The sequence below is a fragment of the Pecten maximus genome, unplaced genomic scaffold (assembly GCF_902652985.1).
Source record: "Pecten maximus unplaced genomic scaffold, xPecMax1.1, whole genome shotgun sequence".
In the NCBI taxonomy this organism is placed as follows: Eukaryota; Metazoa; Mollusca; class Bivalvia; order Pectinida; family Pectinidae; genus Pecten; species Pecten maximus.
This window is the reverse complement of record NW_022982777.1, coordinates 26756-41618: the sequence shown is the minus strand read 5'-3', so window position 1 is coordinate 41618 and position 14863 is coordinate 26756. Positions and strand designations below refer to the sequence as shown.

The 14863-nt window shown below is 36.4% G+C and overlaps 2 protein-coding genes across 3 annotated transcripts; one reads left to right on the top strand and one right to left on the bottom strand.

Annotated features, from left to right (window-relative positions):
• Positions 1 to 856: 856 nt before the first annotated feature.
• On the bottom strand, positions 857 to 4539 carry LOC117320931 (the record flags this gene model as incomplete). Its single annotated transcript, XM_033875411.1, has 2 exons — positions 4298 to 4539; positions 857 to 1138 (listed from the first exon to the last, which is right to left on the bottom strand). Coding segments are annotated over exons 1-2 (484 nt in total), but the record flags the coding sequence as incomplete, so codon positions are not given.
• Positions 4540 to 7614: 3075 nt separating this feature from the next.
• On the top strand, positions 7615 to 10692 carry LOC117320932 (probable protein S-acyltransferase 6). 2 transcript variants are annotated; one of them, XM_033875413.1, is made up of 2 exons: positions 7615 to 7704; positions 9517 to 10692. In XM_033875413.1, the coding sequence occupies exon 2, from the start codon at positions 9537 to 9539 to the stop codon at positions 10599 to 10601; it is 1065 nt and encodes a 354-aa protein (XP_033731304.1). In that variant the 5' UTR covers positions 7615 to 7704; positions 9517 to 9536; the 3' UTR covers positions 10602 to 10692. The 2 variants fall into 2 exon arrangements, with proteins under 2 accessions (XP_033731304.1, XP_033731303.1); XM_033875412.1 differs by having other exon boundaries at positions 7620 to 7704; positions 9530 to 10692.
• Positions 10693 to 14863: the final 4171 nt, after the last annotated feature.

Sequence of the window (14863 nt, the reverse complement as noted above, 5' to 3'; positions counted from 1 at the left end):
TATGTAGAATGTCGACCAAACCATGTGTTGATACGTGTAGTACGTCGACCAAACCATGTATTGATACGTGTAGGATGTCGACCAAACCACGTATTGATACGTGTAGGACGTCGACCAAACCATGTGTTGTTACATGTAGGATGTCGACCAAACCATGTGTTGATACATGTAGTATGTCGACCAAACCATGTATTGATACGTGTAGGACGTCGACCAAACCATGTATTGATACGTGTAGGATGTCGACCAAACCATGTATTGATATATGTAGGACGTCGACCAAACCATGTATTGATACGTGTAGGATGTCGACCAAACCATGTATTGATACGTGTAGGATGTCGACCAAACCATGTATTGATACATGTAGGACGTCGACCAAACCATGTACTGATACATGTAGGACGTCGACCAAACCATGTGTTGATACATGTAGGATGTCGACCAAACCATGTATTGATACATGTAGGACGTCGACCAAACCATGTGTTGATACATGTAGGACGTCGACCAAACCATGTGTTGATACATGTAGTATGTCGACCAAACCATGTGTTGATACATGTAGGACGTCGACCAAACCATGTATTGATACGTGTAGGATGTCGACCAAACCATGTGTTGATACGTGTAGGATGTCGACCAAACCATGTATTGATATATGTAGGATGTCGACCAAACCATGTGTTGATATATGTAGGATGTCGACCAAACCATGTACTGATACTTGACGGACGTTGATCGAAGCATGTATTGATATATTTAGGACGCCGATCAAACCATGTGTTGATCTTCAAATCTTATGTGCGGGACGTCGACCAAACACTCTTGCTGTGATATAAACATTTTGACCTACCTGTACTATCTTGGTCAGAATAGCCGTCACCAAGTCGACCTCTCGTTGACCAGAGGTTCGAGTCAAAGGCATCAGAGTCATCAGTCATCAGGTTCCAATAGAAACAGTACACTCCACTTAGAGGTACGACGAAGATGCCATCCCCACGGTTGTAGCCATTTCCATGGTTGAGAAGGATATGGTCATACACGATAGGTCTACCTCGGGTGATCGTATGTAGATCACTGCTCAACTCGGCAGTGAAAGCCACTCCGGCCAAGTCCTGAAGCTGCCGTCTATCACCTTAAACAATAACATTTCATAAATATCATATTGTGGACGATTTATTTTGTGGTATTTGTTTTTGTTTTTTGTTTTTTTGTTTTTTTGTTTTTGGGTTTTTTGGTTTTTGGTTTTTTTTGTTTTTGTTGTGGCTTATCAACTGATAGATGAGTTAATAGCACATAAATGTACGAGGGATGATTGATAAGTTGTGAGGCTCGTATTGAAGGAGGTACAGTTGAGTGTAGACTAAAGGTTACACCCAAGTGCACTCCGAGTGCACTCCATTTGGACTTGGAGTGCACTCCGTTTGGACTCCAGGTAAACTTGGAGTGCACTCCAAGTGGACTCCGAGTCTACCTGGAGTCCTATAAGACACCATGCCTACCCAGTTCTATAATCAGACTATATATATATATATTAATACTTTGATGCTTTTAATATAATTTACATATAAATAAATAGATTTTTACAAATTACTTTTGTTCTGTTAATATTACTATTAACATTTGTTTAGTCTACTAGGAATATTTCTTTTATTGTTAATACATGGTAATAATGCCTTCATGTTAAATTTATATTTATTAAGATCCATAAAAGACAGCTATATAATTTATGCTATAATCAGGTTTCTATGAAAGTTAATTGCTTATTATTTCATATTTCATTAAGATGTAAGTAAATTGTATTTCATTTTATTAAGGAATTGAAAATTATTTCAATTAGAATATTTATTACTGTACATATATCATGACTGTAAAGGAAGATTAGATAATATATCTATATTATGTTATTGAAAGTTTACAGTATTTAATGAATTATGTGTTTTTTTAATAAGACATTCTCTACATACATGTACTCAATTCAGTCAAGTAATTATAAAATAAACAATCATTTTAGTTTATATAGGTTATATATTTAAATGTATCATTAGAAAAATATACATTTACAACTGTACATATTTACGAGCATTATCTAGTTAAATTAATGTTCTGACATAACGTACACACAAGTATGTAGTTCTGGACTACCCATAATGAATGACAGTATCTGTTTAATTGCTATTATTATTGGTCATGCATGACTGACTCTGGCCTGACACCCCTGATAACTGTGCCAGGTGAGTTTTAGGAGCCAGCTACAGGTACTGTCCTTGGTTCACAGAAATACCTGTGTCAATTTTGTCACTGTATGGCTTCAAATGATGAAGCTGTGCAAAGCAGGGTCACAGTGTTATAACCTCAGGCCAATTAACAGAACAGTAAGATTATCTCCTGACTTGAAGGAAAGGATTGTAGCTCTCCATTTGAGAGGCCTTAATCAGACCAAAATTACATGTATAAACGAAATACCAGTGTAATTAAGGTGGAAATGTCTAGATAAGTAGTAAAACCATTAACAAATTGGTTAACAGGTTTAAGAAGACCAACTCTATTGAAATGAAGTCATTCTATACTGAAATTAGAAAGTAAAAATAAGCTGTTTCTTATATTTATTACATTGTAATCTGTCTAAACCATAAGTCATTGAGACCAAACGTATTGGCTGGTTTATGCAGGTGTCCGGTATGTAGAGGTACAATGTTGAATGATATAAGTTCAAAAAAAATTAATGCAAATCAAATTAATAAATGATGCAGTTCTTATCTTGTTATATTCAAAAATATAAAGACATTGCTTTAAAAAAAATAATTGTAAAGAAAGAGATTAAAGTAAAAAAAAAAAAAAATTCAGTGTAATTGCAAATGGTATAATGAATGTAAATTCACCTTTTCCCAAACCAACCTATAGCCTTATACCCGTAATTAGTACACATTGTTCTCGTCCAGGAAATAAGATTATAGAGCCTGAGGTAAAATTTGCCTAAGGGCAGTTGGACACCGTCACACGGCAACCTATGTACCATTTACCTGTAAAACTGACCTGTTGGAACTACATCGTTTTCTATTCCCATTCAGTCAATATCTATCATGATATGTGTCACTCTATCATTATATGTAACAGATACAGTTCATGAATGTACAATGGTTGTTCAAGCCAATTATAAAATCATAAAGTTAAATGTTCAAACTTTAAAAAAAAAATGACATAAGGCCAGCTGCAGTTGGTGTATGGAATGTTTGATAAGTATTTACTTAACTCAAACATGAAAATTATATTAATCTATGTTGATTTACATATTGACCTCTAATACTCTATACATGCTTCCATTATAATATCAAAGACATAAAGTAATAGTACCAGTTTTAATTTTTTTTTTAATTTTTTTTTTATAATAATGACTTATAACTGTTTTGATAATACTGTAATAGGAATGGACAATCATATTATTTCAAAAGTGTCAGATATCGACCGTCACAAGTCTGTACCTATATTCTATATGACCTTGGTATAGGTCAGCCTGAGTTTCCGCTAGCCCTGACACCATACCAGACATGGTGTCAGGGCCAGAGGAAACTTGGGCTAGGTAAAGGTAAGGTGTGATGACCAGTTTCCATCTAACAATTAAGGGGGTCTTTATCTAGTTAGATGACCGTGTGTACACCTGTCCAGATCTTCACACAGTATGAGGTAAACTTGTAGGAAGGGTCATTATTGGGGTCAGTGTAAGTCTTTTCTCCACACCCCTGTAATCATGCTTGATATACAGGTAAATATTTACCTGGAAGTTGGGAGGGGGGGGGGGGGGGGGGGGGGGGGGGGGGGGGGGGGAGATTGTATCTTATATAACTGTTAAAAGAACTCCATGTATGACCTGGATTTAATGAGGCAGGTATAACCAAAACAAAAAAAAAGTTGGTTTACCAAATAGAAATGTAAGTCAATCTGATGTTAAACTGTAAATCAAAATTAGACATTAGATCCGGAATATGCTATCAAGGTGATAAAAAACCCAACAACTTTCTTTTTTATTGTATGTTAAGATAAATATGGAAGAAAAGTATTTGAAATATATATAAAACAGTACTTAGTACTTCGAGTACAAGTTATGTCCAGTACACAATCAAACTCTACATTTTGAGAGACCACAAACTGCCAATTTTCTACTTATTGACGTGGCTTGTTAAAACTCTTCAAACCAGTGATCGGGACAGCAAAAAGAAAAGATGAAAACTTTGTAGGTAAGTCATTCAAGTATTTCGCTGTCAGAGTTGTGATAAAAAATATTTTTCGTGCTTACGTGATGCGCCGGTGTGAGGTTTTTGTCCAACAATGCCTTTGAGATTTTGGATTTCCTCGGCCATCATTTCGTTACTTCTCTTCAGTTTTACCATTTCAGTTTTTATCTCGTTCAACTCCTGTATGATGTCGCCATCTGACTCGGCCGAAACGCAAAGATATAGGCCGACTAATAGACAAAGTATGCCATTTTCCCTCAACATGGCTGCAATAAGCACCGTATCGAATCTGTGTCCAACACGTTTTCACACCAGTATATATATCGTTATCTTAAAGGTATCAACTATATTTAGATAAAATGTCATTGTATGTTCCGGATATAAAGAGACAATGCGTCCTTGAGCCAGTTTTTTTAATCTCCTGTCAACTTGGCATATATTTAGGTGCTGGGGGTGTATGAGAAATTACAGACCAAGAAATTGGCTTCCCCACCCCAACTCTCTCCCTCGTGATACTTACAAGATTACCCCGGGAACAATAGTAAAGTAAAAAGTTTATATACGAAAATGACTTGCTGTCTTCTTTAAAATAGAATTTGTTTGTTTTTGTTTAACGTCCTATTAACAGCCAGGGTCATTTAAGGACGTGCCAGGTTTTGGAGGTGGAGGAAAGCCGGAGTACCCGGAGAAAAACCACCGGCCTACGGTCAGTACCTGGTAACTGCCCCACGTAGGTTTCGAACTCGCAACCCAAAGGTGGAGGGCTAGTGATAAAGTGTCGGGACACCTTAACCACTCGGCCACCACGCCCCCAAAAATAGAAGATTTTCTTAATAGAAAATAAGATTCTTACGCATGTAACAAATTTGTGGAAATTGATTTTTTTTTTTATAATTTACTTTTTATTCAGTTTTTCAGCAATGTACATTGTATATGATATGACTTGCTCATATTTACTGTTCACACAAACACATCTAAACCTGTCCACACACGACCAGCTACAATATAGATATATATATATAGACTACATGGTTATTAATTACTGTATTATCAATCACACATACACACCATCACATATGCACACACAAACCCTCACACACATTTTGCTAGAAAAAACATTTTCCAATTTCTATACTATATACATGTAATGATTTTATTATCCAACTACATGCACACATCACTCCATGCACATATACAAAATATGCTAGAAAATATATCAATCTTATACACACATACAAAATATGCTAGAAATCATATCAATCTTATACACACATACAAAATATGCTAGAAAACAAAGTTTCAAAGAAATCGGTCGATATGAATAGGAGGGGTTGCCGGACAAACGAAAGTTTACGCCGGACGGATCGACGGACACACAACGCCATACCATAATACTCCTGTCATTTTTTAAACCAATTTCCTTTAAACTTTAAAGGCATTATGGGTAATTATGATATTAGTATGTTTGTCCAAAAAGAATTTTGATGCAATGGTGTTTGCAAAAGTTATTGCCATTTGTTCATTTCACAATTTGATTTTTGTTTGGAGATTTCCTCTTACATTTTAGAATGTATTAGATTCGTGATATAAAGTAACGTTACTGTAGGAGAATTGAAACAACTAAAGTAACTAATTCTGTTTTCAATCAATTTTTTCTTTAATGTCATAGTAATATACTTGTCTTTTTTTAAATTCTACGTAATTAAGTTATGATTTAGTTAAATATAATACCTTAATATCGCCTGATTCAGTTGATCAGTATCCACAGGTACATGTGTACTCAATGCGGGTGGATGTGTACACAGTTATGTTGACGTTTGGACGTGTGCGTGTACATTTACATGTGTAGGGATTAATTTGTTCATTAATACATGTGTGTTATATTTATCTGTTTACTACACAATCCGTGATTTATTTTCCTATGAAGTGACTGGTTCATATAAACAGTTTACCGAAGTTTATTGTCACCGGCGCCTGTGTATTTCAGCAGTAATCGGCACAGTTTCCCTATCATTATGTGAAAGAGAAATGTAAAATGCCGAGTGTCCCGTCAGGATTCGAACCACGGGTCCCCGGCGTGATAATCCACGGCCATCTACCCCCTGGACCAAAGACGCATATTCCGTCGACTGCGCGAAAACACATATTTAACTATATACAAGCCTCAACGATTCACTCCTTTTACAACTGGTACACTATGCATACATTACAGAAAAACTCAGACTTCAGTTTTACGAAGGTATTTCCCATTTTTATACAAATATATAGTATTTCTGATGCAAAAAAAGTAAAAATGGTGCCGTATGATACTATTAGTGACTTCCGCTGTCAGTATGATGTGACCGGGTGTGTTTACTGGCTTCTTGTATGCTATTCCAGTGTGACAGCACTATAAAAACATCCGTCAGTTACTACATCATACATGGACACTGTCTTTCTATGGCCTCGGCTGTTTCGAGACGTAAAACTCAATGAAACTGTCATCGCAGTTCAGTTAATGCTATAAATTTGACTGTACTCTGATGTCACACTTATTGTTATAGTTTTTACTATATATATATATATATATATATATATATATAATATATACTCTGACGTCACACTTATTGTTATAGTCGTGACTATATATTATATAATTAAAAGTAAATAATGCCCTTGTGATGTATACAAAGTAATAATAAATAAAAAAAAACAACAGAAAATCACAAGCGCTTTCACATGCTTTGAGAACCTGAAGAGCTTGCTCTCAAAGCATGTGAAAGCGCTTGTGATTTTCTGGTTTGTGTTTTTTTATTATTATTTATATATATATATATATATTATATATATATATATATATACTCTGATGTCACGCTAATTGTTAGGTTTTGTATTTAATCGGATTGCTCATTTCAAATATGCACTAATTAGAGACTTATACGGATTGGCGACTTCAGTTAAACAAACATGTATGTACGACCATGCTCAAAGCTATCAAAAACGGGTACATCAAGTTATGTTACAGTTCGTTCAATTACGTTGTTTGTGGTTCAGTAAAGCTTTAATTGACTGTCTGTATGAAAGGAGAGATAATCTTACACAAAAAGTACAAAAAATCGTCAGTGTCCAGACGGCAAGTAAATCTTATAACTTATATATACCACGTGTGTCCGTATTAATAAACTTGGTTAATTTTTTTGTCAGTTATAAATTTGAATCAGTGTTATTTGTAATACGTACTGTGTGACAATATTTACACGGGCTTAGCTTCGTCTACTTTAATATTAAGTGAAATCGAAGAAAGTTCTCGAGTTCGTTACCAAGGGCGATATGTAAACAATTACACACACGAACGTACGATTGTCCAGTGTTCATTGATTCGTGACAGTGACCGGTCTGGACACATTCGAGATCATGGTCAATGAAAAGTGACACTAGTATACGGGTATACGTTTACTCTAATCAGGTCCGTGGACACGTTCTCCATGCGGTATGTACATATATAAGTTTAATTGTATATATAGTATTGTTTAATTATTACGATATGCAAATTCATCAGTTTTCATTTATTACATCTATGATGTTATTAGTTTAACACGAACACGTCTCTTATAATTCCGGATAATATTACAGGACATGCTTTGTTGATTAGCTGTACGGTTTACATGTGTGGTAATAGCGAGCTGTGAACAGTGTTATGTGCTGTGATATTACCACGTTGTCGCTAATGTGACGATACCTACTACTTTATGACACCATAAACTCAAAAAGTGACGTCAGAAGAAAAATGCATGGTTGCCGTGAAACCGAAACTTGTTAAGTCTCGATACCCCCTAAATCGGTGTCACTCTTGACTTATAGCTTTTTGTTTGTCTGGTGTAGATGCTCCTCTTTAAATCCCGAACTTCAACTTTTGGCTTAATGACCATAGATAAAACCACTCTTATCAAGTTTGTGTGTAGTGGGAGGGGACGTCTCTTCCCCGAGAAGTTTTCATATTGTGTTGATAGTGAAGACTCTGATGAACCAGGTTACGACAGTTTACCCGTGATGAACCAGGTTACGATAGTTTACACGTGGTTAACCAGGTTACGATAGTTTACACGTGATTAACCAGGTTACGATAGTTTACACGTGGTTAACCAGGTTACGATAGTTTACGTGTGGTTAACCAGGTTACGATAGTTTACGTGTGATGAAACAGGTGACGATAGTTTACGTGTGATGAACCAGGTTACGATAGTTTACACGTGATTAACCAGGTTACGATAGTTTACACGTGGTTAACCAGGTTACGATAGTTTACCCGTGATGAACCATGTTACGATAGTTTACCCGTGATGAACCAGGTTACGATAGTTTACCTGTGCTTAACCAAGTTACGATATTTTACACGTGATTAACCAGGTTACGATAGTTTACCTGTGATTAACCAGGTTACGATAGTTTACATGTGGTTAACCAGGTTACAATAGTTTACATGTGGTTAACCAGGTTACGATAGTTCACATGTGGTTAACCAGGTTACGATAGTTTACCCGTGATGAACCAGGTTAGTATAGTTTACGTGTGGTGAACTAGGTTACGATAGTTTTCGTGTGATGAAACAGGTGACGATAGTTTACGTGTGATGAACCAGGTTACGATATTTTACACGTGATTAACCAGGTTACGATAGTTTACACGTGATGAACCAGGTAACGATAGTTTACGTGTGATTAACCAGGTTACGATAGTTTACGTGTGATTAATCAGGTTACGATAGTTTACACGTGGTTAACCAGGTTACGATAGTTTACAAGGGATTTGATGAACTACACCACGATACTGTAGCCATATCACGTGATATGAGTGTGATTTTGGAGTTGAACACAAGTTTTAATTTACACTTTATGTTTATCTGAAATGTACATTTTTTTTTATTTCCACAAAATTCACAATAATAAATGAACTCCATGTAAAATTTAATGATGTTTTTTTTATGAAATTCAGTGTACTAACTAAATTACATCTAAATATTAATTATCTCTTTTGTATCTAAAATTAACAGAATAATAACTGAACTACATTTGTACATTTAAATATCAATGATCGTTTTATAAAATTTACAGTAATAACTTTGCTATACATATATTTTTAATCTACAATATGTCTGGGGGGAAAAATCAGAAAAAATTGCGCAATAATAGCTCGCACGAGCAAAAATGTTCTTTGTTTATATGTATGCGATGTTAAATATAGGTATGGACGTGTTCGCACGTGTAGATAGGTCTGTTATTTCAATTTCATATTCTAATTTCAGATTTTCAGTTCAGGTCCAAAATGGCGGACGAAGTCGTATTGGACATGGGCGCCCGGGAGAAACCTCAGTCTCTGATGGAGAAGTTTCGCGAGCGTTACAACGACCAAGAAGTTGACAAACGAATCAAATTGTCTTCTCAGAGATGGGTGAGAGGTCTGATGATATTTCAGGCCCCAACACAGCTCTTCATGTTTCATTACTACATCATCCCGTATTTGTTTGAAGATTACGACGAATGGACACAGTATTACCTCAAAGTTTTCGTCACGTACACCGCCATACAGTGCGTTATAAACTATCTCTGTACTATTCTGTACGATACTAGTATAACTAACACCAAAGACCGACCGGATTTGCCCGGACTGACCGACCGCTGGGAAAACCCGCCCGATCATTTTGTGCCGCTGTATAATAACCAAAACGGAGGCGCTGTTCAGATGCAAATGCCGGAAGAGGATGATGAATCCGGATTTGAATGGAAATATTGTGAAATCTGTAAAATCTACAAACCGCCCCGAACTCATCACTGCAACTTGTGTAAAGTCTGTATTTTAAAACGTGACCACCATTGTTACATGGTGGGGAATTGTATCGGCTTTAAAAACCAGAGATATTTTGTGGTTTTGGCATTTTACGTAGCGTTAATTGGGCTGCTTAGTGGATATTTCCAATATAGGTACCTACAAGTGTTTTATTATCCGGACAGTTCATCTTGGACCGACTTCATCCCTCCAGTAGCCTTTTACCGCTGGCTATTCGGAACTGTGGACACCTTGTCCTTACACGTATGTATCATGATACTGCACGTGTACCTCGAGTTCCTATTCGGATTCATTGGATTCATCTATTTCAATTCACAGTTGGCAATTATCTCGAAAGGAAAAACACTTTATGAAATGACAAAATTTATTCCTGTTCGAAACTTAAACAGTATTAATCGTAATTTTCGTTCTGTTTTTGGGGATTTTTGGGCTTTGAACTTCTTTTTCCCGATGCAGTTAATATTCCGCCAAAGGGACGATGGTAAATCCTGGGAAGGCATCAAACTCGATCATAACGCAAATCTACAAGCGAAAACGAACTGAAAGTGCGACAGTCTCCAGGGGTTGTTTATTTTGTAAAATTGACCAAGGAATAATTATTCTACAAGACAATAAAAAGTATTTATGGTTATGAAATAAATTTTCTGTGTTTATTAGATTTATGACAACATGGGGCGCCATTAGTGGGCTACAATTGTGTTTGAATTCTCACAACATGAGGCACCATTAGAGGGCTACGTTTGTGTAGGAATTCTCACAACATGAGGCACCATTAGAGGGCTACGTTTGTGTAGGAATTCTCACAACATGAGGCGCCATTAGAGGGCTACGTTTGGGTTAGAATTCTCACAACATGAGCCGCTATCAGTGGGCTACGTTTGGGTTAGAATTCTCACAACATGAGCCGCTATCAGTGGGCTACGTTTGTGTTGGAATTTTTACAACATGAGCCACTATCAGTGGGCTACGTTTGTGTTGGAATTTTTACAACATAAAGCGCCATAACCGAGATGTGTTTTGCAACGGACAGTCTGATTACATGGAAATGTAGAAAAAAAAACGTTTACAGATTTGTCGGCCAATCAGACTGCCCATTGAAAAACCGCTTTAAGACATAAATCCCCCTTTCAGCCGACAGTCCATTCATTTTTCGCTAGTACAACCACTTTTGGTCCATTTTTTTTTTATCTTAAATCATTGTTACACGACAATAAGTTAACACGCGTTGATATAAGGATGCTTGACCAAAGTGCGTTACTGAAGTGTGTGTAAATTTGGTAATTTATTCGAATTGAACTGAAATTCAAAGTTAGTCTTTCAAGTGTTAGACCTTATTGTTAACCAGGAATAAGAGCCAATATAAATAATGTTTTTTCTATAAATACTAACCTGATCTGACGCCTGTGATTCTCCCGTGCATTGCAAACTATCGTGTTCATTAAACATCTTGATTATTTAGTTACACCTAGACCTTACCAGTATGGTATGCCCCTATCAGGACTAACGGTTTTGACCAGAACAGGCCGCGTCGGTTAGCATGAAATGGCGAGAGACATGTATTGTGTACTCAAACTGGTTCAATTGCTTAGTGTTAATAATGTCAAAGATTTAAGTAATCTCGGTAAATACATTAAATTTGTATTTAATATCCACACTCATTATAGTATTATCACATGTGTAAACGTGTGCGTGTTGAAACGTGTGTGTGTGTAAACGTGTGTGCGTGTGTAAACGTGTGTGCGTGTGTAAACGTGTGTATGATTACCTACAATACTTTAACATGTTTATATGTATAAATATATATTTTGTATCTTATAAACAAATTGATTTATTGATAAGCATTCATGTCCAGTCAACACCCTATCCACAGATGTGTCAATTAGCGATGGTGCGCGTGTGCAAAATAAAGTACGTCCGGTAAATATAATTAAACAGATATTAACGCTTTCGTAAACACAGGGTCCCTGTTAATTACCCCAATCTCTCAGATATCAAAGTATGTTTACAACTGCCGGTAAAACATACACAGTATTGTATTTTTGTTTATATACTGTACAGTGCACAGAAGTTTTATGCGTACCGCCGTCGGCAAGGCGGATTCCCTTTTATCTTTTAAATGTGATACGTAAAGATTTTAACACGAAAAACGGATCACGGATTATTAAGTTTATACCTATAGCTTTTTTATAATCATCGTGATAATCTAATTCCTCAAAACCACTGTTTTTATTTGTTTGTTATTTTTTATATCTGACGCCGTGTGTACGCTATCACTTCCTACCGTATTGGCTGCCAGGGTCGTTGAATTTGTGACATATATATCAAATCCAGAAAAAATCTTATTCCCCGGAGGTGGCCAGTTTACTGATCGTATCAAGGCATGAAAAAAAATGTCTTATTCCCTGGAGGTGACCAGTTCCGGTACGATAATGGCGCGTTACGGATACATCGCGGTACTGGATCGACCGATTTTATAGATACAGTTGTCTACTTGTTTCTTTGATAAAAATAAATAAAGAAAGAAAAAAAAAAAATGAACAAAATAAATGAATAAATAAATAAAGAGAATAATGAAATAAAAATAATTTTAAGACTTAAATTCTCTTGACACCCGGGACAGATTAAGGAATTCTACACTTGGTTATTTTTTGTGATCATCGGTCAAGTTTAATGCCAAAGGCCACACTTATCCCTTTTTAAAAAAGGCTGATGGACATGGTATCTTAAGAACATATCGACATATTTATTTTATTGATGAGGAAGGGGGAGTATGTCTATGTAAGCCCTCGATCACTTTGCTTTGTTGAGTGAGGTTGGTACACCACGATTTAGAGAAGACGTCAAATAGAAAAAATGACTGTTGACCGGGCGATGCACATGATAAAGAAAAATATGTAATTTTGAAATGGGAAAACAAACGAGAGTAATGACATTCAAACGCTTAAAAATCGATAAAGCCAAAGCAAGATACAGATTTGCGAGGAGTCTCTAGATACTTTGACCAGGTGTTCCGGAAAAGCAAGCGTCCTCTGCTTCACCGATGACACCTGCCTACAAATCTATGCTTCGTAAAACCAGGATGTTTACAATGACACCACTAGGCACATACAGGAGCAGCAAACACACGATTTGAAAAATATTTTGCAAACTTCCAAAGGAACATAACTTCGGGCAACCTATTGTTTTTCACGTTTTCTTTTCTTATTTGTCAAAAAATTTCATTTTTCTCATTGAAATGTATACATAATTATCATAATCGACATTTAAACTGTCCCATAGGCGGTACACTTAGCGTGGTGATCTGAAGATAACATAAAGCATGGCGGTATTGACACAAGTACTATAATACCTGTCGGCAGTGTCGACCCGAGGACCAGCGACGTTTGGTATATGTACAGGACAGTTTTAATTTGGATATGGTTTCTACAATGAATAACACGAGACGTGCAGCGCTAGTTTGTAATAATCTATTAGAAATATTCCTTTTCGGAGGAAGGCAATTTGGATGGTTTGCCCTTGTTTTTATACTAAAACAGGAGAGCTTGTTTCAATTGCTGTGTATTCCGAGCGGTGACGGTAACTCTACTGGAGTAAACTCACAAAATGAAGACTGTTTTCGTCAAGACGAACAATTCAATTTGACACAAAAAGACGAAATACGACACAAAACCCGGACTGACAATCAAACGAGGATGAAAGACTTCTCAACAAAGATAAAAAGAACCTATTACAAATGCAAAGCAACTGATGAACTCTGAAAATGCAAAGGAAATCCTGAAAAAAATGAAGCTGAATTCACCAAAATTGATAAACTATTGTCTATAAGGTGGTGATCGGGCTATTATTAAAAACTACGTTCGCCGGTACGCCGATACAGAATGTTACATGGAATTTCTAGTGTAGCTGAAAGAGGTTCGTCAGATCTGTAGATCTGCCTCATACAGAAAGTACCAGCAGTTAAACTAATACGTGTCTGTTAACCATGGGCAAATGTTAATGTCACAACGAAAGAGGTTTACTTGTGGGATGTAGCGGATGAAGCAGAAGTTTCCATCCAGAACATTAGATCATATTTGGCCCCTTTTCAATCTTTTCTGTTGTTCATTCTTTGTTTTTGTCTAATTCGCATTAATCACAGGTACTTGTTCACGTTTGTTCATATATATTTCCAATAGGGCGGCTCTGATACCGTTAAACCCCGGACGTCACAGGTCAGGGGTCACCGAAACGGGGTCAGCGGCCTTGGGCTTCAGGTGTGTTTTCGAGAAAAATCGCAGTTACTCTAAAACTAAAGTCGCTATGAAAGTCGCACTTTCAGCATTTTATCTCCATCCTAAATTACATTTTATAAGGTTGATGTAGCAAATCGTTCCGGGTACACTTTAAGAGTCAAACAGAGTTGCTAGCGGTACGGTTTCAGTAGTTTTTGTTCCTATTATTTTTATTTTTCTAAGAGAGATTCCAGTGTAATTATGTTAAGGAGGAAAGTGAAGAGTATCAGAAACACGTGTTGTTACGCCGTCGGTTTTTTATAACAATCCGTTTCAGTAAGTAGTGACATGCTGACCTCATAAAGGAAGGAATCGGCGGTTAAATTAAACCAGACTTCTTGTGTCGTGTTCGATCTAAATTAGATAATAAATATGAGCTTGATTTATATCTGAACTTATGACACAAACAACCGGAATACTTTCTGACGTCGCTTACGCCTTTTCAATCTTTTCAAGAGCTATTTATTAAATCCTTTAATTTTAAGCCGTCATTTATTTATTTAAAAAAGAAATATTATCCCCTACTCCTGCTAA